Here is a 22,506-nt window from a genome sequence, read left to right as displayed (position 1 = left end):
TATAACAGAATCACCGGGTCAGTGACAAATACAGTGTCCACGATAAAGGCAAGGAACAATTGTTCAAAAGAGCAATTTTAAAGAAATGTAGACAAGTTTGTATTCATGTTTGTTTCATATTGTTCAGAAAAACTTTGGTAGGTTACAATACACGGATCCATTTGTTTACATTAACATGAGCTAAGAATGGAAAATACTTCTTATGCATTTATTAATCTTAGTTAACATAATTAAAAATCAAAATGGCTATTTGTTCATATTATTTAATGGATCCGAGGTAAAATGAACTAACAATGTATTTTTATTGCTTATCCTAATGTGAACAAAACTCAATAAACACTGTAACAAATAGTCAGTTAGTTAATTAGCGCATTAACAAATGTTAACTAATGGAACGTTATTGTAAACCGTTACCAAAACTTTATACCGTTTGCAAGAAAAGTTTCAATTTAATGACTGTAAAATGTCAGGTGGTGTAACCATCAAGTAAATTGTAACAACAAATTTTAATTAGGCCATTAAAAAAAAGTAAAAATAAAATAAAAAATATGAACAAATTACACATCATGCATCATTAATTAATAAATATTGCAAGGATATTGTTAATTAAATATTTTTAGGAGTCGCTCCACATGACATTTTATAACCAACCAACCTTGATTCATCATAAAAAGATGAAATAATTTATTTTAAGAGACTTCTTGGCTTTGACTGTGATATAATTTCTTATTTTATGTTGTTGTTGTTTTTTTTCAGTTGTACCACATGACTTTGTGTCGAACTAAAGATTTTCAAATATAAATTAGTGAATGAATATCATTAAATATAGTTGCAGTCAAAATAGTCATTTACCCAACAATAAACGAAATTGAGGTTTTGTAGCTAGAACCATAATTTTTTTTTTTCATTTGTTATATTTTTAAAATACACTTAACACTTTTCTGACAGGGAATGTTTGCACATATGTTGAAAAAACAACAAGAAGGAACAAACTTGTTTTTGTCCTGCATAGTTTTTCCTTACAAGAAATAACGAATAAGGAACTACGTGATGAAAAGCCTGAATGAGATGAATCAACATTTATGATTGTTGACGAAGTGCTGCCTAAAATAAAACAATAAAAATCTGTTGCCTTTGTTTTCCCCCAGACACCATGTGCACCTTGATGTCTCTTTGTGACCCGCGTCAGTGATTTTATCACTGATCCACTGTCTCTGCATTGGTTGTCGTTGTGCGCAACCCTCATCCAGAGAGGAGATCTGGACACCTCCATGGCAGGGGAGAAGTGCCGTCGCAGTGCCATGGATATCAAGCGGCTGGCGGGCCTTCTGCAGCGTGGAGCTGGGCGATTGCTGGTCATTGACAGCCGGACTTTCTCGGAATACAACGCCTCACATGTGCACAGCGCCGTCAACGTCTGCTGCTCCAAACTGGTCAAGAGGAGGCTTCAGCAGGACAAGGTTTCAGTTACCGAGCTCTTGCAACCCAACGGAAAGGTCAAGGTATCAAGTGTGTGTTTGAGTGAGCGTTTGACTAGTTTATGTAATTGAGAAATTGTTGAACTATTGGTGGCATCAAAAAGGAGGTTATGTCTATATACAGCTGCGAGCCTTTGAAGGGTTCAACTTACAATGCTGCAAATTTTGTGTGGACTTCACAACCTTGTCGCTACACGATATTGTAATGAACTAATGTTTGCTTGTGAACACCCATTAAAGAGTCCGAGTTTTGGCACCAACGTGCAACATCTGCAGTCAAATTCATATGCAAGTTTAGTATTTGACAGTTCCTCATGTAAAATCAGTTTGTAATTAGGTGTAGCAGTCAGTTTGAAGTTGAAGAAAATGTTTGAGAAGGTTGGACTCTATCAAGGGTATCTGGCTAGCAGCTAGCCTTTCTAAATTTGGAGGATCATTATAGGTTTATTGGTTATCAGAGGTTCAGAAATTGGAGACTTTAGTTTTCCATGACTTCTACATCGAATATGACATCATTTAACCCACCCGACGGGCATGCCAAGTCTTTATATTTATAGGCACTCTGTGAAACTGACAGAACTCTTAGGGGGAAATCCAACCACTAACAGGTGTCATGTAAAACTCCATGCCACAGCTGATGGGGTCAATGTCAAAAACTGATCAACTTTTATTGAGCACCTCGCTTTCCATAAAATCATGCCACATGGGGAATGCAGTGCGATTTTCAGTCACACCACTAATGAAATTTGAAAGCCTACACTGTAAAGACACGGTCTCAGACACAACGCTCTGTTTTTGAGGTAATGCCTTTGTAATTCTTGGTTCATGAACAATTTTGTTGGTTCCTCATAGTGATTAATATAATTTAAAAAAATTATATATTGGCTTGCAATTTGTAAGATGTAAACTGTTGTTGGGTTGACAAAAAATGACTTCTGAACCCATTTCAAACTTTGTTTATTAGATCTATCTATTAATTTACATGATTTTCACATACAAACATTTTCTGCACCTCTTAATTTTTCGAGTACCTCTTTTAATACAGTGTTTACATTTTTCTTATTAATTTATTCCTTTATTTATATATATATATATATATATATATATATATATATATATATGTATATGTGTGTGTGTGTGTGTGTGTGTGTGTGTGTGTGTGTGTGTGTGTGTGTGTTAAAAAAAAGTTATATGGTGCTTGTCAGTTCTGGGCCTTTGTGTGCTATTTGTTTCCAAAAAATGGGCACTTTGATCCAGACCTGCTGGCCAAGACCAGTTCCATCTGAACTTAACAGAGTGCCACTGTTTTCTTGGGTCACTCTTTCTCTGCATTTCCCATTTCTTTCCATTGCTGAGTCTAGAGGCTGTGTGGCATTTATTATATCCCTCACTAAAGAGGAAAACGCTCGTGATTAATGCAAGTCCTGGATAAAGCTGGAGATATCTGGGTGTAAGTGGGGGAAGGTGGGATGGGGCGAATTCTGGAAACTCTTTGTTATGAGGATGAGCATGACATCATAATCTTTAGTGTGGCCAGTAGCAGAGCGCTTGCTGAGCACGTGCAATTCGTCTACACGACTAGCACAGGATCCAGACAAAACCCTACCCCCTTCACCCCCCCTCTGCTTTGGACAGCTGCCATTGCTAGAAGTTGTGGCATCAATGTGTGAGCTGAAAGTAACGACATCACCGCAACCAATGGCCACCAGTGTGGTCCATTGTGAGTGAGAATAAAGAAAGGAAGTGAAAGAGGGTATTAATGGATGAGCAGCACACATCCACACTGAGATGATGCAGAGGTCCCCCATGGCTCTGTGTTCGGCCCATTTCAGATTACATCAGCGGAAGGCACCATATGCACCGGCTAGCTGGCCTGCATTGTAAATGGGTCAATGTTAAGTGCTGAAGATAGAGTGCAATGGTACAGGAGCAGGACTTCCTCTGTAGCCACCAACAGTCTTGGCTTATGGTAATCTGTGCTGTTGAATGTTCCATTGAGCTAGTAATGACAGATGGCTATGCGGTCGCCTAGAGCGAAGACAGCCGAATAGGCAGATCTTAAGGATGTACGGATTGCACAAAGACAGGAAGCTTATTCTTCAGGCCTTTATCTTGTACTCTTTGTAGAACATCACTTTTTTCAAGTTTCACACATAGAAATGAATAGGTTGTATGCTATCCAAAGAAAATGTCATTGGTGCTTGTCCGTGAAAAACTCGTTGGCTTGATAATAGGGTGATGCAAGGCATTGCTATGTGGTTTCTAGTGTTGTCTGTGTTAGTTGCTAGCTTATGTGGGTGGTGACTAAATCAAATGAGCCTACTCTGAAGTATCTGATATTTTGATGCCATTTTTGGCATGGGTTCCTTTTTCAGTATAAGTCTTTGGGATATTTTTCGACTGTTGTCCCCTAAAATCTAGAGGTCTCTTCATATCCCAAACCTTAAGAATGAGCAAAATAGTGTTGCATAGAAAAAGTTTTGGTAGTTACATTTGGGAAATGGAGTAATTTAAATCATTATGCTATTCAGAAACTGAAAGTTAGACTACGTTTTTTTTGTTGTTGTTTTTTCTAACATGTCAGTGCACCACTACTGTACTGCATACTTTATTTATAATCAAACTCTTTCCGGTTTATTTACAAATTGCTTAATTGGAAAAAAGAAAGCAAAATTAAAGTGGTTAAAATGGTAATTAAAATGGTTTAAAGAAAAATAATTTTCAGTATTATCATTCATAAAATTGCGCTGACATTATAGAATTAGAACACAATTAGAATTAAATTGGGCTAGATAATGACACAAATTTTGCAACATAAATATTAATAATAGTAAATATTATACATTATACAGTATATTATATTATTGCCTAAAATAATAAATGAAATTGTATATTATACAGTATAGGGGTGATCCCGAATAGTTGAGGAATCGATGCTTTGATTCGAGGAGCCTGATTCGACTACCAATCTAACAGTCGAATATTCGCGGGGTGTTATTTATTATGATATTTTGACTATATGGGGGAGCTCAACTGTCTGATTTCACATAGAATTTCCGGTTTTCTCCCAATAAGTTAATATACAGCTATTATGATAAAGCTGTAAGAATCTGAAAAGAAAGATATATTAATTCAAATGGATATTTTAAAATGCGTGAATAAATCTAACCACCCCTATAGATTTATGTTTCACTTTCCATAATCCGTGAACGACAGAGGAGCATCTTAGCGGCAGGGATTTAAAACTTTACCAAGACTCAAACTGACACAGGAAGAGACTGGATTTTTTGAACAGGTAGGGTACAAGTGATTTTCCAAGTGATTTCAGCCGGGGTATATATTTTGTGGATATATTATTTACCTGATATAAGATGCGTTTGGTTTTGAGTCAAGCGCTTCATTCAGTGCACAGCAGGTCAAACTACAATACAGAATATTAAAAACTATGACTAGGACTGTTATATACATACTATTACAATGAGAAGACTATTATAATAAAATGCTATGAATTTTTAGAGTTTAGCTGCAGTGTTTTTGCACATTGTTTCATGAAGTTGTTCATGAAAAAAACAAAAGTGTTCTAAAAAGCTGTAAGTAACTTACTGTCCTTCTGCTTTCTACACGTTTTGATGTGAAAAATGACTCCTACGTTGTTGACTGTGTCCTGATGTGCCTACTGAATGTGTAATGGGACAGAGGACATACTTGTCAACAAGTTAAATTCTAACAAATGAGGCAGGTGAGAAGTGAATGGCACTGGTCAGACGGTCTCAGGATACATGTGTCCACACAGGCACACACACAAATCAAATGTGCCATTTTTTAATCCTGGAGTTACAGCATGTAAACGGATCTGGATGTGTTGTTCCAGATCTCTGCAGTGACCTTGGGACCATCCTGTGGCTCTTGGAAAATGTTGCTATTTGACACGCTCGTTTTTGTGGGTGACACCCAACTATTACGGATCCTCTCCATGGCTTGGTTTAGTATTAAGTGGGTACCTAATTACAACCCCATAGCATTTGCTGACAGTGTCTCTGGCTATGTTCAGAATGGCATATTACCATACTATTTTTAATATTTCTTGAGTGTGCCATATGTACTGTATGCTATTCGCATAGTGTACATTTCTGTTCTCATTGACTCCCTGAATGAAAACAACAACAGTATTACAGTTGTATTTTAATGCAGCTGTATTTATTATAGTTCCACTCTTGCATTTTTGTGCAGAAAAGTTGTGTAGAAATATTGAATACATTATAAATGTATTGATGTTGAGGCTTATTAGTAAAAACCGGTTGACAATGCAATCGTGGGTGTGAATGTGGCCCAGGCTTCAGCAGGCCTTTACGAGAGCCCATAATCCTCAGGTGATGATGTCATCATCTAGATTTAGCCTTCCATCCAATTAAGGTGGAAAAACTTGTACAGAAGGGGCGGAGCCTGCTGGAGACGGCCAGGGCGATGAGGAGGGAGGCCTAGTTTCTCACGATCCTCTGTCAATCATTAGCTTCAGTTTAATACTTGATCTAACAGCTAATCTTCACTTGCGTAATTGGTGTAAACGTACTCCAAGTGCCTTCAAACCAGGACTGAGGTGCTATTATTTAACTTTTGCAGTCAGTGGAGCTGGGCTGGCAGGGAAACATGGTAATCTTCCACTGCGGCTGACCTTTGGCTGGTGACCGTAACACACACAGAGACCTTTGGTTTCTCACATGTACACCTTCTCACTTTCTTACTTGCGTTTAGATACACCCTGTGTTTGCAAGGCTGTGCAGTGCTGTTTCTGAATTAAATGATCAATATAATGTGTTGTGAAGTCCAAAGCCCGGCTTTACTTGAAAGGGAATATGACATCATCATACTGTAGACAGAACTGACTGAAGTCCTTTGATGTGGAGTTGAAATCAGGTCAGTGCTGTCTAGAATAAAGGCCAGGTTAAGTCAGATTTGACCTTTTATTTAAAGGTGGTGTTTTCTTACTATGTAATGGTCAGCTGGTGTTTTTTAATGGCTAAAGGTCTGTTCACACCAAAGATGATAACTAGGATAACTTTGACCATAAATTGTTAGGAATCATTGTAATTTTGTGAGAATAGTGAAGTCGACACCACAACAACACTGATAACGTCACAGAGGAATGATGTCATTGGAATGTCTTTCAGAATGATGTTTTTTTTTTCAGCTGATGAATGATAAAACCATTGAGAGCCAATCAGAATCCAGCTGATTTTAAAGAGGTCAAACATTTAAAGTAGCAGCTCGTCCGAAATTGAGTGACGTCATCATGGTCACCCAAAAATGAAAATTCTGCCATTTTTTTTTTACTCTAAATCAACTGAATAATTCAACTTTTTTTTTTATTTATAAATATTAATAATAATTCAAATTGATTAAAATTGATCAAAATCTGGCCCAAAAGAATGATTCGGTCACAAATCAAACATTGTTATTAGTGATAATGCACTGCAATTTTGGCAAACAAAAATGTTATAATCAACTCTGTATATGTGTGTGTTTATATATATGTGTGTGTGTGTGTGTGTGTGTTCTTGTTTTTGTGACATATCAGGACACATCTCTGTATAATGACATGGGTATGACACAGGTATTACAAGGAGAGGGTGACTTATGAGGACATAACTCATGTCCCCATTTTTCAAAACACTTATAAATCATACGGAATGAGTTTTTTGAGAAAGTAAAAATGCACAAAGTTTCCTGTGAGGGTTAGGGTTAGGTGTAGGGTTGGTGTAGGGCCATAGAATATACACTTTGTACAGTATAAAAACCATTACGCCTATGGGATGTCCCCACTTTTCACAAAAACAAACATGTGTGTGTGTTACCCTGGACCACAAAACCAGTAATAAGTCGCATGGGTATATTTGTAGAGACAGCCTACAATATGTGGGTCAAAATTATCGATTTTTGTTTCATTTCCAAAAATCATTAGAATATTAATTAAAGATCATATTCCATGAATATATTTTGTAAATTTCCTATCGTAAATATATCAAAATCATTAGTAATATGCATTGCTAAGGATATCATTTGGAAAACTTCAAAGGCGATTTTCTCAATATACATTTTTTTTGCACCCTCAGATTTCAGATTTTCAAATAGTTGTGTATATCTCCAATATTGTGCGTTTTCGTCTTCTTTTCAACCCTCTTTTCCCCCTCCATCTTTCCTCATCTTCATCCTCTGTCACTTTCTCCTCCCCTTCTCTCCTCTCCATCTGTTTTCTCCAGTAGTGCTCCAGTATTGTAGTGAGTCATTCTGCAGAGTCTCTGGCTGATGGTCATGTGATAAAAAACTGCCTGACAACATTGAGACAGTGGGGCTTGCGTGCAACACACACTCACACACACACACACACACACACACATAACACAGACAGAGTTTCATGCTCCCGCTGCATGGCAAACACACACACACACACACACACTCAAATTCAGGTCTCATGCACTGGTGCAAATGCTAAATTCTCCACTTTATGTGCAAGAGACGTGTTCTTCTGATATAGATAGATAGATAGATTGTGAGGCTAGTCAGAAGTCTGTTTGCACTGCCGTGTGTCTGTGATATCTGACTGATGTGTCCCTGTGTGTGTTTGTGCTCTGAAGGTGGAGCTGGGCCGCAGGCAGGAGGTGGTGGTGTACGATCAGAGCACGAAGGACGCCGGTCAGCTTTCTAAAGACGGCTTCGTCCACATCCTCCTGAGCAAGCTGGAGGGCACCTTCCACAGGGTGTCTCTGCTGACAGGTACTGCCATACTTACACTAGAAAACATGAGCTCTGATCTGCTGGTTTACACCAGCAGAGGGCGAATCTTACGTCACAGAGTCTCAAATGCTCTCCTGTTTTCTGCTGTCATTCCCTCACATTTACTTTACATGGTTCCGTCTGTCTCTTTTATTTCCCTCATGGCTCTGTCTTGTCTGGCTGTTTTCTTTTCCGTGTAAATGAATCAGAGGCCTTGATGATTTATGTTGTTCGCTGACAGACATTTGAGGAATGCTCACACTCAACTGCTCCTATACCTGTTTTGTAGCATGTAGTTGTCTAGATAAAACACTCAAGGTTTGCAAACTGATTTTCCTTTGCATCGTTCCTTGCTGTAGACATGGAATGATAATAATAATAAAATTAATAATAAATTAAATAATGGATAAATTAAAAAATTTAATAATGGAATTAAATAATAATAAAAATATAAAGCAAAACTGTATGTACGTTTTAATTATTTTTAATATATAGTTTAATTTTGCAAATATTTTCAGTAACTTTTTTAAATGTGACTTTTTGTCCTTTTTTTAATGCTTTTATTAATGCATAATGAATGAATGTTATTAAAAATGTGTTTTAATGTTTTGATTTTTAAACCATTTGATGTAACATTAATAATAATAATAATAAATAGCAGAATGTCATGTACATGTCTTAATTGTTATTTTTAATATATATGTATGTATATTGTGTTTGAGAACTATATATAAATATATATTATGTTATATAATATTTAGTCAAAATACTTAACAGTAGATACTGCGGTAATTATTGAAAATATTTTATAAATAACTTATAACAATAATGTACATTTAAAACTATTGTCAATTTAGCACAGACATTTAGTGATGTTAAACTATAATAATATAAAATTATATTATATATTGTAGTAATATATATGAATATATTGTTTATATTTAAATACATAAACAAATTCATATTTGATTTACATAGAATGAATATATTACAATACTTTCAAAATCCATGAGCCTTAGATACAGTAATAGATACTTTAAATATAGGAAATATTATAAATATAAATAAACATTCCAGATAGTCAAAATGAGTCAAAATGCCCATCCTTATCTGCACGACTTCTGAGGAAAACATTAATGATGTAATGCTAACCGTTTGTGCAGCTGCTATGCACAGGTACAACAGGAATCTCCTGCTGTCAATCAAATTATGTCATGATGCGCAAAGAAGCTGCTGGTTGCCAAAGGCATGTGCATCTGGAGATCAAACCCTAAGAAAGACATTTTTTGAATCCCAAAAATACCAACTTCTTTGTCACTCCCTATGATAATTACTTTTGGTTAATAGCATCCGTCTCAGCGAAGTTCTGTAGAAATCCTCACAGTAGGCCGTTTTCTAAGTAAAGCTTATCTTTTTTTCCCCTCTCACTTCTTAGTAAGCTACTTGATCCAAATATGTCAGCAGTAAAAAGAAGCTCAAATTTATTTCAGTCAGGATTCGGGGAAATTTCACCAGTTCTTCAGATCTTTGATTATGTGGCTGCTTGTGCTGAAGCGTCTGTCACTTTTAAAGCTTTTAAAGACCTCTTCGAATCACATTTAGAGATTTTTGGTGAGCTTAAATTAGAAATGTGTCACACGTGACATGGAAAGTTTACACGGCCATCACTGAAGCTGAGACAGCACCTTTGATTTAGAATAGACTAATTTCTCATCTAAAAATAGACTACTGAATATCAATGTAAGACACTTTATTAAATTGTGGAATGTAATTATTAGTGGTGTTGTTAAGGCAAGCTTTACTATTGCCCAACAACTGCAAATATTGCATGGATACCGCTGTTGGGACCAGTGGCATACCGCACATCTTAAAGGCCCCCCCACAAAGAACAAGATGGGGCCCCTCCCACCAGCAGTGATGTCATGTACGAAAAGTTATTGTGCACCTGCTGCAAGTATACTACGTAGTCCGTCTCTCATTTACATAACTGATTTACAGTATCATTGATTATTACTTGTAACATTCTTTTCATTCTTTGTTTCTTTATTATTATTATCATTATTATTATTTTGCCAAGGCTTTACAGTGATGAATGATGTCTTGCTTGTATGATCAACCAGTGTTGGTATCTGACTAAATTACCAGTTGGGAAAACAATGTAGTGATCGCACTGGCAACTCATGAACGCACACAACATTTTTTTGACATCGCAGCCTGTTTATTATCAAAAGAGAACACATACAAAGAAACATATAAAAGTTGCGATGCTCAATTGAAATAGTCCGTCTTTGTGTTCAGCTTGACCAGCTTGACGTTTATATAGCCTAAATACTGTTAAATACATGTTGCGGAGGGAATAAAATATCCTGTGTTTATAATGTTTGTAAACATTTAGATTTTCCGTTATTTTAGCCTAAATTATTTCTGAAAGTTTTTCCTCTCAAAACACAATTTTATACAAGTAGCGTTTTTTTATCCATGCAGCAAATATTTTAAATATCTTGAAAAAATGCTTTAATGTCTTTAAAGCTTTGACCTTTTTTTTTTCGTTTAAAACAACTGGCCAATATCTAAAACAAAAGATGATGCTGGCTATGACTAAGCACAATTTAGGCTAATACTCTACTTGTGTTTTTTGATGTTATGACGAAATGACGCTAAACATTTTTTCGACGTAAACCGGTTTTAGAACGGTAATAATACAGAGAAATACATGAACAGAAACCGGTAAAAATACCGATTCTGCTCGGAGTGAACCGATCTCTCATTTTCAAGCCCTGCTTAAAGCATACAGAGCCCCGCACATGCAGGGAAAAATAAACAAATAGTGAGCACAAATTTGTTTTCTCCTTTTACTAAATTGTGTGCACGATAGGCCTATTACTAAATCTTGGCCAGAATTTAGATGAATCAAATAAGCGAACAAATTATTATATAATTATATATATATTATATACATTTTGTTTTGCGTGGATATTGGCACGCGAGTGAAGTACATAATAAGTAAAATTTTGTAGGGCCCTGTTGTTCAAAATGTTGAAATTGAGACTTATTATTTTTTTTTAAATAAACGTTTTTATAATTACACAGAGAGTAAAGTACTGAAAAAAAGGTACCGTTAGGTACCAGTACCGAAATTTAGGTATCGATACCACTACAGTACAGGTAGGTTGTTCCAGAGTTTAGGCGCCAAATAGGAAAAGGATCTGCCACCTGCAGTTGATTTTGATATTCTAGATATTATCATTTGGCCAGAGTTTTGAGAATGCAGCATAACTGAAGAATTATAATGCGATATGAGCTCGCTCAAGTACTAAGGAACTAAACCATTCAGGGCTTTATAAGTAATAAGTAATTAATACATTTTAAAAATATATTGGTTGTTCAATAGGGAGCCAGTGCAGTGTTGGCAGGACTGGGCTAATATGGTCATACTTCCTGGTTCTAGTAAGAACTCTTGCTGCTGCATTTTGGACTAGCTGTAGTTTGTTTACTAAGCGTGCAGAACAACCACCCAATAAAGCATTACAATAATCTAACCTTGAGGTCATGAACACATTAGATATATATTTAAGATGTAAAAGAATCAGAAACGTGAACGTGTACATACACAAATGTAAAATAACGCAATCATCAAACATTAAATGGCATATAAATCAAAACTGCATAATGGTACAGAAAGAAATGATGACTCAGGAAGCAGATTAGGACTGTGCAAGCTTTGGGGTGTTGATGGAAGTGATCTACTGCATCTGTGTTTTAATCATTGATCTGAATCCCAATCCAGACTTATTCTTTGACCAAAAAAATAAATAAATAAAAAGTCCCAGCTTTTTGTCCAAAATTTTGCTTTTTTTGATCGAATATGCTGGTGGTGAAAAAAAAAAGCTGTTGAAGAAAGGTGCTCCGTTAAAATACATTTTACATTTTCACCATATTAGTGTGACATTTTTGTGCTGTTAGCTTAGGAACATGCTAATGTCAAATTCTGCTGGAATCAACTGTAAGCATCTTGTGAGCTTTAAAAAAAATCTTTGAAGTGAATCCAGTCAGCGGAGAATTATGACAATTGTCCATCTAGGGTGAGATAAAAGTAGCATGAATTTTGATATGACTGTTCAGACATTTTACAAAACATTTGACTTTTATCTTACATTTACATTCATTCATTTGGCAGATGGTTTTATCTTAAGCGACTTAGGCTACGTTCACACTGCAGGCTGAAACGACCCAATTCCGATTTTTTTTGCCCCTATGCGACCTGTATCAGATCTTTTCATGACAGTCTGAACGACACAGATCCGATCTTTTCAAATGTGACCCAGGCCACTTGGGTATGCAAAAAGAGCTCCGCTGTTGACTACACTGTTGTTGACATCCATGTTTAACGTTAGCTACTTCCGCAAACAACGAGTGACGTCGTTGAGCGTTGAGTACTCTTCTGCGCATGCGGGTCACTTCTAGGTTATTTCACGTTCACACAGGAGATCACAAAAGGTTGCATTTAATTGGAAATGTGAACGGCCTTGCAAAAAAATCTAATTTTTAAAAAAAATCGGAATTGAGCATTAAGCCCTGCAGTGTGAACGTAGCCTTAGAGTTGAGGAAAACAACAAACGATTCATCATAAGTTGGTAGTAAACATGAGAATTACAAGTTGCATATAAGTAAAATAAAACTGATTTAAGCCACATTTTCTTGCAGCATGACTGTAACCTTAGTGGATGTGTTCAACCAAATGCACAGTTTTTCAAATTATACTCCATTTGATATTGTGCGCAAACACAGGCGATCGACACATGCACTAGAAAGTTTCATCCTTGCCCAGTCTTTGTGCCAATAAAAAAGTGTCGCCAATAAATAAATTGCGCAAAAAAATTACATACAGTATGTGCATACTATGCTGATCACACACAATGTGCACAATCCTTGGTGTATGCATTAAAAAAGTATCTTTTAATAAAAGTGTGGAGCATTATGTTGAACAAGGTAGTGACCAGTAATGAAGAGAGCAGAAGTTTAGATATCAGATTAGATATCTGTTATGATCGGAATAGTGATGATTGTAAGTGATGAAATGAACAGGAAGTTTACTTCCTGTCTTAAACAGTCACTGTTTCCTTTTGTATAAATGCTATCTGGATAAAATAGTGCTGTTTATGCACAAACCAACTTTGAAAATCCATCAATTTGTCTTGTAACAGAAAGAAAGTGATGGTTTCAGTGTTTCTTTAGTTTCATTATATTTGAGGAGGATTTCATGAAATGTCAACACTTTGTTTAAAGAGACACTTTTTTTTTAAAAGTGGTTCTCAAAGAAGTTTGTCTACCCTCACATAAAATTGTTTTTTTTTTTGTTTTGTTTGTTTTTTCTCACAGTGATGACCAGTGTTGGGTATAGTTACTTTGGAAAGTAGTTAGTTAGGTTACAACATTACCATCAATTAAAAGTAATCAGTTATAATACAGCGTTACCTATTCATAAAAGTAACGCGTTAGAGTACTCATGCGTTACCAAAAATTAAAAGCCGTTTGCAGCGGCTCACACATGACAGACACAGCCCCCGGCCCCTTTAAATGCACCTAGAAGTCGTGACTCCCGACAATGAATAACGTCAGTCATCCGACTAAATTAACACTGCAGGATAACAATAACAGGAAAGACAGTCAGCAATAGGCTATTCCACATGGCGTTTTATTTATTTATTATCACAGAACATATTATTAATCAAAATTCGCACCTACCCAGCCCGGGTAGCCTAGGCTACTGTATATTATGAGCACCACAAGATAACTCCTGATTTTTCTTTAACTTTAAATAATGCAGTTATCAAAGTACAAGTATGCTTACTTGTAAACACTTACTTACTTGCAGATTTAAATCCATTTAGAAATGATGAACAACCATGATGAACAACCAGCCAGCCAATGATCTAACAGAAATTAACAGCTGCCTGTCAAACAAAATGATAACAAACCGAATTAAATCCTTCACTGCCACACAGGCAAATGACAAATCGTTTAATAGCCGAACTAATTATTATTAAAGTGTCACTCACAGTCACAAGCCTAAATTCGCTTTAACACAGTCCATAAACCAAACGCTGTCCTCTCTGCCATCTTGCCGGGAGTTCGAAAAAAAAAAACCCCACACACACACACAGGGTCAGGCGCAGGGCATAGACGTATCACAGCCATTGACTTTACGATCACAGAGCTTCGGCTCCGCTGATACATCCGCAGGTGGCACAGTAGACCTAGCCTACTGTCTGACAAAAAGCAGCCTGCTTTTGCAGTCGGGATTTTCCTTTCCTTAAAATAACGGATTACTTTTTAAAAAAAATAATGAAGTTACTGATTACTTACTCACGAAACTAACGCGTTAAGTTACACATTTCAGGAAAAAAGTAATTAGAGTACTCTAACGCGTTACTTTGTAACGCGTTACCCACAACACTGGTGATGACACAAAATAAGCATTTTTGAGCCATTTAAGATATATAAGAAAAGAAAATTCTTAATGTGAAGAACGTGAAAGACCTAAAGAACCTTTACCACTATAAAGAAACTTTTGTGCATTTGAACGGTTCCATGGATGTTTAAATTATAATATAAATTAGTATATATCTACATACAGGATAATGTTGAGATGACAACAGTAAAACACAAACTACATATTATGTGAAGGTTTAATAATGGCAGCGGGAACTAACTATATTCAACTAACATAATCAAATTATTAAACTCAAGCATTAGCAGTATTCAAACAATGATACATTTTGTGTCTTAATAATAGTGTTAAACACTGGTTTGATGTTTATTACACACTGTAAGATTAAAAATGAATGCACTTAGCTGTGTTGACTGAGGATAAAGTGCTTGGCATTGCTGCATCATTAAAAAAAAAAAGGATAGTGTCTAAAAACAGCAACTTGTTTAGAATAATTCACAAAACATCTGTTGTGAATGGCCATCAATCAATCATTCATTCGCTCAGGCACATCATTTAAAAACAAAATTTAGCCATGCATTTCTACTGCTCCGATCTTTAGGACGGCTGTGCAAAGTTTTTGAAGGTGCAGGGAAATTGTGACGTCATGAATTTCTCCCAAATTCAAATCCGGGAGAATCGAATTTGTTTTGAACCTTTTCCATTTTAGCAACTGTTGTGAAATCTTGGTCAGGAGACCTTAGACTTGAATGGTAAAAAAGGTGATGGTTTCAGTTAATCTAAAATGGTGCAATACCATCATTTTATAAATTTTCAGTACAATTTAGCAGGATTAAACATTAAAATATGTTTAGTGTGCAAATTTATCAGTTAGCCAGCATACTTGGCCATGTTTATGTAGTGATGTAAATGGAGGATAACGTGAAAGATGTGAGGCGGCGCAAATCGCAAGTGTATTTATTTTGTCTACTTTTTCATTTGCTTCAGTTCCTGCAGGGTTTAGCTCAAACTGACACACCTGAACCAACTCTTTGGGTTCGCCCCGTCGACTGTCATCAAGTTCGTCTTTGTTTCCTGTTGAGCTGGCATGCTGTTTCCTGTTAATGTCTGGCGATCACAGTATCTGAAATGCTATGCGAGCTGTTGTTGAATATGATCTTCCATCTCGCTCCACAGGCATCTTGCTCACGCCGTGTTTCTTATTGGAATGGCGCGCACACATTTACACACACCACTTCAAGCTTTCACACCTCATCCACTGGGATTTGCTGCAGAACGAATGTGTGTGTCCTGCAGATGTGCACTCACTCATCTCTCTAGCCTCTCACCATCTGCCTTTGTTTTTCTGTGTATGGTAGGACATCAAGTCCACTGGGTCACCTATATTCATACATGTGAATTTAAGGGTGATAAAACTGTCCTGATATCATAATGATGAAAAATCGTCACTGGAAGAATTAACTTCTTGAAAAGATAACCATAGTTAATATAATCATTAATTATAATGTCAAAAGTGGTATTTTAATAAAACTTCTGTTCACAAAATCAAAAATATTTGGTACGTCTGTCAAGGTCAGTAAGCCTTTAAATATTAGATCATTTAAACTTTTCATGTCGTCAAAATATCATGTGGTGCAACTCCCCAAAACTTGATGATATTTATGGATGAACAATTAATGATCTCCATATTAAAACTTTTAACATTGAAAAATATCTTTAAAAACTTTTTGGAAAATAATGAGTAAGATGTGTAATCTCAGATGTATTCAAGGTGTAAAAAAAAATTGTGGTTACACCACAAGACTTTTTTTACTTTCATTAAAAAAAATTATTAATTAATTAATTACTTAATATATATATATATATATATATATATATATATATATATATATATATATATATATATATATATAGGGAATATAATTATATTTTAAATAGTGTAAAACTTTTTCAAAGCCATATGAAACCAACAGAAATGCAAAGAGTCATTTTCGAACTCATATTTTAAACTTCCGGATGCTCTAAAATTGGTCGCATTCCACTCAAAAAGGATGAATAAAATGTACCATCAATAGTTAACTCGGCAAAAGTGGGAGGATTTCGCCAGAAAGTAGCAAATTATGCTCAATTAGAAGTTGAAAGTTGGAGCTTGGCAAGGACCAGAGCGCGGCTGTTCCTACCCCCTTTGTATTTTGCTGCTTTTGGAGCTGAATTCAGCTTTGTTTCGCTTATTATGCAACTGGGCGTTTCTTGCTGAAATGTTTGTGTGTGTTCGCCAAAATGAGGTAATGTACAAGTGGTGACGCATTTGCTCTAAAACAATATCAATATATCCTTTCACCTTAAGCCTGCCCTCAACATTACGTTCTCTTTCACACTCCAGACCTCGGTCAGCCAAAGCTCCAATTTTATCGCCGTTTCCTCACCCAGTTGAGGTAAAGGACAGGAGGGCATTCATGATTTAAACCAGCAAAGCAAAAAGTCAGACAAACTTTTGTGGAAAAATGTTTCCTATTATATTTCCTTGAATTTAACTATTGTAAACCCTGATTATAACAGAAAAGCTTATCATTTTTAGCCTGAACATTCAGCAAAAATTCAAGATGCTTTTTTTAAACATAAATATACAGTCAATGATCCAACTATGATGTCAGTTGTGTCAGTGAAATCACTAACAAAAAATGACAGCACATGAGATTCTGCTTTTTATTAGTTAGTCTGCATCAGTGTTACAATTTTAGTTTTCGTAACTATCTGGCCATCCAAGATGTAGAGGAGTTTGTTCCTTTATTTGAACAAATTTAGAGAAATTTAGCTTTTTATCACTTGCTCACCAGTGGATCCTCTGCAACGAATGGGTGCCGTCAGAATGAGAGTCCAAATTCATGTTTATCCTGTTCTGTTCCAATGAAGGAACAAACTCATCTACATCTTGGATGGCCTGAGAGTGAGTACTTTATTTTCTGCAGATCTATTCTTTAATAATTTTTGCTGAAACTTAATATGCAGTATTAGTTGAGCAGTTGTTTATGAAGTGTTGATGTTAAAAACTTTTTTAAGGAATTTATTTGGAGAGAAAGCAAGTGCAAACAGAATTGGGCACTTTGGAAGCCAGATGCAAACCTTCATTTCCCATATAAGCATCAAAGCTCAACATTCGTATGTTTGTTATTACATATAAATGTTGAAACAAGAAATCTGAATGATCCCTGAAATAGTGCAGCCTATATAAGAAAGGTGTGCAATATTTTTAAAAAAAATCCGACTCAGTTTTTTTTCCTGGTGGATGATATACGTGATAAAAATCCCATAAACTTACTTTAGAACCCAAATCACATATAGAAGGGCTGGGTCAGATTCACAAACTCTTTTCTCCGATCTCAAAAATTTCTTACAAGCTTCTCAAATATTTTCTCAAAAATGACTTGTATTTGACTTCTATTTGATTGCATGGTGGTTCTTGTATAACTTTAATAACTCTCGCAAAAGTTCCATCTAAGAAAAATCTTAAAAAGATGAAAATTCCAACTTTTTTTATTAATTTTTTTTTAAAGAGAGAAAAATAATAATAATAATAAAAACTTTATTCTTAATTTAGAAAATGACACAGGTACAGGTTGTAGGACCTGCCACTAGAGGGTGCACTACCAAAAGAATAACAGTCGCGTGGTTTGATGACGCTAAGAAGGAGCATGGAATGATGGGATTTGTTGTCTTCTACCCAACCGCTGACTATGGATCAGACGCGTCCTCTCGCGGGTCTAGAGAGACGATGCCCCGCATTTGGCGTGTATGCCCCATAATACTAATCTTGTTGATCGTTATAATATCATACGTTTTTTTGTAAAGATACGAATCAAAACAACTCACCTGTCGAGTAAAACACAAGCGAGATCGGCATCTCTTTCTAGTTGAAGTTTGTCCCGAAGCTCTCTCCATCTAGAAAATGCAACAGATATTGATCCTCGCTCTTTCTCTCCTCTTGTCCCAAACTCTTCTTGGGTCGTTTGGTTGGCCCGTACGCTTACGTTTACGGGAACTGTCCTTGTCGACAGAACCAGCGGCAGACGGTAAACAGTAATTATGTTCCATAAATAAGTAACAAAATCCACCATAAAACGTGCAAGAAGAAGTAAATAAGGAACTGCTTGAAGCAATCTAGTGGTTTGCTGGACGCTAGACACTACTTCCGCATTTGTGCAGGACACTGTTGTCATGTGGTTTCTACGTCAGTAAAGGCGGTAACAAAGGGTAACTAACGTCATTGACAGGTGACTGCACTGCCCCGTGTCACTGTTTAGAATGGGAATTTTCTCATGATTTACAAGTAGTTGAAAACATTAGAGATATTGTTAGTAATCATCTGGACAAAATATATAACACTAGCATAGTGGTTTTTGTATATTTTACTGCAAATATCTTACAAATTGTACTTTTAAGAAGAGTTTAATTCTTAAGAATGTTTCATGAAACCGAGCCCAGATATTATACACTTGAATGTGGACTGTTTTTGATTTGAGCCAATAGAAAAACACCTAGCTGCCATCAAGTACACCCTAGCAACCGCAAAGCACTACCCTTGAAACCACCCAAAACACCCTTGCATTGTGGTGGTGATATTTGCACGGACAAGCACCACATTTACTTTGGAAGTTTATTTAGGAGACCGCATGATGTGAACAATAAAATTCCTTTTCAACCTGTATGAGCTTCTTTCTTCTGTTGAGCACAAAAGAAAATATTTTGAAAAATGTTGGTAACCAAAGAGTTTTTGGTACCCGTTGACTTCCGTAGTATTTTTTCCCAATCTGTGGAAGTTTTAACAGTCAACTGGTTTGGAACATCTTGAGGGTGAGTGAACTTTCCCTTTAATTCCTAGTCATAAAAAGATACACCATGTACAAAAAGATCTCAAATTTCTTTAGATGGTTAACATCTAAAACTTCATCATTCTTGACTTCCTTTATCTATGTAACTCGTTTCCATTATCGTACCAGATCAGCACGGGAATCAATGTTTCTATTAAAAAAGAGCCAGTGTTGCCATAAGGATGAGGTAAGCTCTCGAGGGACGTTCTTGGTGCTCTGTTATTTTCAACAAACACACACACACACTCAACTCTTTCTCTAGCCGTATGTCTTTCTGATTAGAGCATGGCTCTATTTTTAGTTCAGGCTCCTGTGGTCATCACATCTGGCGCCAGTCGCCTACTTGAACAGCACACATATACACGCCACAGATTCACAAAGGTCAAAAAGATGACCTTTCAGTCTCCACCCTGTAACCTCTACATACACATACACCACTTTGTGGTATGAAGAAATGAGTAGCATTTGTCCTACATATGTCCCGCTGTAAACTTGGCTACAGTTTCTGTGTGTTCTCATAGACCTCAAATTATATGTGTTATGTCAATTCTGAGAAACAAGCTGAAGAAATGAAGAAATGTCAGCGGGCCGACCAGTGCCAAATACTTTCAGCATGACATGAACTACTTCTCCTCTTCTCTCAGCTACTGTCTCCCTCTTTTTTCACCCCTTTCTTGCTTGGTTTACCCACACCCACTTTTCTTTCCTTGGATCTACCTACCATCCAAATTTCCCTTAAAAAAAAAGACCGTTCAGTGCACTTAATTAAATTGAGGAATACTTTTCCACTCTAGCATACAGAATCAAAGGGGACCCTATTCAGCAATTGTGGAGCAAAAATAGCCTAATTTATAGTCATAATTAAATTTTTCCACCCACAAAGGGCTGTGGATTTTGCTACTGTACCTTAAAGACTTCTATGGTAATGACTTGGTATGATTGGTTAACCTCCAAGCGGCAGAATATTTTGTTCAGGGCCGGCCAAGTTTATGATTTATGGAATTCTTGTAGCTCAAACAGTAGTGCACTGCGCTAGCAACACCAGGTCATGGGTTTGATTCCCAAGAAATGCATAACCTGGTAATATATACATATTTGAACTTCACTCCCCTGATCTCAAGAGGCATGCTACTTGTGCTTTTAGGCGGTACAATTTTAAAATTCATCTTAACCTACTTTAAGTATTATTCATTCAGTCATTTTTCACCGTCATGTATCACTGCAATCTCTAGAAGTAATCTATATCAGCTTCATCATGTTTCATTTTTTTGACAAATAATTTTGTGTCAGGGGTGTCAGGGGTGTCAGGGGAATTATGCATTCATTATTTTTGAGGGAGCACAAGTGAAGGGGAGGGGGACTCAATACCACCGTATATCTGATATAGGCTTATGTCCCTACTAAAAAATAAAACCGTTACAGAACATTTTAATGGATTCCACTACATATAACCATTACAGTCATTACAAACCATTAGGGGTGTAACGGTACGTGTATTTGTACTGGACCGTTTCGGTACAGGACTTTCGGTATGGTGCACGTGTGTACTGAATGACCGAATATTTTGTGTGCGGAACATAGATACATTTTCGTGTTTCCAAACTAACATATTAAGTGGCGGAAGTCTCCGCGTTCGGTGCAAATCCCGCCCTGCAGCTGATTCTAAGGCCGGTGACACCATAGACATCATATAGGTAGACGCCCTATTGGCCGCTGGGCGCTGAGATTTGCGGCCGCCATCTTGAACCAGTCGTACTCCTATGTTCATTGCGTAGCAGCAGTTGAGATGCCAGAGCACTGTGCAGCATTTTCCTGTTCTAATCGGCGGACCATCGCAAGTACGGCTCGGGATTACTTTTCACAAGTAAGATTTAACATTACTATTGTACTATTGGTTGTATTTTGTCCTTAAATCCAGAGAATTAAAAAGGAGCAAGGATCTTTGATAGTACTGAAATCGTAGCTATAACGTTAGCTAGGCTATGTATCTCCTTCCCTCAACTCAAGTGTTTTCCACATAACTTAGTTACTATTCAGATCAGAAAGAAATTTGAAAGCATTTGTTAGCTGCACGAAACTTACTTTTAGCGTTAGGTAACGCGTTAAGTGCCTATTACCAACACAATCCAATCTGAAGTTAATTAAGTTACATACATTGTTCGACAGGACATAATAACTGTTATTTGTGTTTGCGCACGTGATATCAGGAGAAGTTATGATTATTAAGGTTGCTTTGTTCTTATTTTCTCTGTTCTGTAAAGTGTATTTGAGTACTGGGTAAAGCGCTATATAAATATGTATTATTTTTATTATTATTATTATAAGGTGCTGAGAGCTGCAGAGAGGGTGATCCTAAGTTGTCAATAGTCACACACATTGTGCGGGAGGAGATTGGGACAGAGGATGTTTTCCTTCTTGGGGAGAACATTGAGGAGACCCAGTTTGGCATTGACAACCATCAGTCTGCTTTTTTGTTGTCATTGGTTGTGTCCGTGTTTCTAAAGATAAGACTCCACCATGTTGCCAAACTCGCTTCTCTTGAACTACAGAAAGGGAGCACAAGAAAGAAGCTCTGCAAAACAGTCCTCTTTCAGGGGTGTTATATGAATATAATATGTAACTGTTAATCCTATTATGAATATTAAAATACGCTGAACCATGTGTCCTGTATCATAGCTACATGAATGACCTTTGCAGCAAAAAAACCCGCGTCAAAATTAGTTAGGTATTCAGTGAGATATGATTAATTAAATGCGCTGACAGCTCATTGCACCTGGAAAACAAGTTACACTGAGTGGAGCTGACGACCGGTCTAAGATGGCGGCTCTACGGCTCGACCATGCCAATAGGCAGTAGCGTTCGATGGGGTGTCTACCTATATGATGTCTATGGGTGACACACTGGCTGCGTGGCGTGAGCATGGCGTTTCTGCTGCGTG

The 22,506-nt window shown here is 36.7% G+C and overlaps 1 protein-coding gene across 4 annotated transcripts in view; it reads left to right on the top strand.

Annotated features, from left to right (window-relative positions):
• LOC132133666 (dual specificity protein phosphatase 8-like) overlaps positions 1–22,506 on the top strand; it is a 50,587-nt gene that overhangs the window by 10,362 nt on the left and 17,719 nt on the right. For all 4 annotated transcript variants that reach the window (XM_059546563.1, XM_059546566.1, XM_059546565.1 and 1 more), the window contains exons 2-3: positions 1,149–1,502; positions 8,111–8,249. In XM_059546563.1, coding sequence (XP_059402546.1) covers positions 1,272–1,502; positions 8,111–8,249 — 370 coding nt within the window. In that variant the 5' untranslated portion in view covers positions 1,149–1,271. The remainder of the gene's footprint in view (positions 1–1,148; positions 1,503–8,110; positions 8,250–22,506) is intronic.

This window comes from Carassius carassius, chromosome 50, assembly GCF_963082965.1.
Source record: "Carassius carassius chromosome 50, fCarCar2.1, whole genome shotgun sequence".
NCBI classification, from domain to species: Eukaryota; Metazoa; Chordata; class Actinopteri; order Cypriniformes; family Cyprinidae; genus Carassius; species Carassius carassius.
This window is presented reverse-complemented; position numbering and strand designations above follow the sequence as displayed.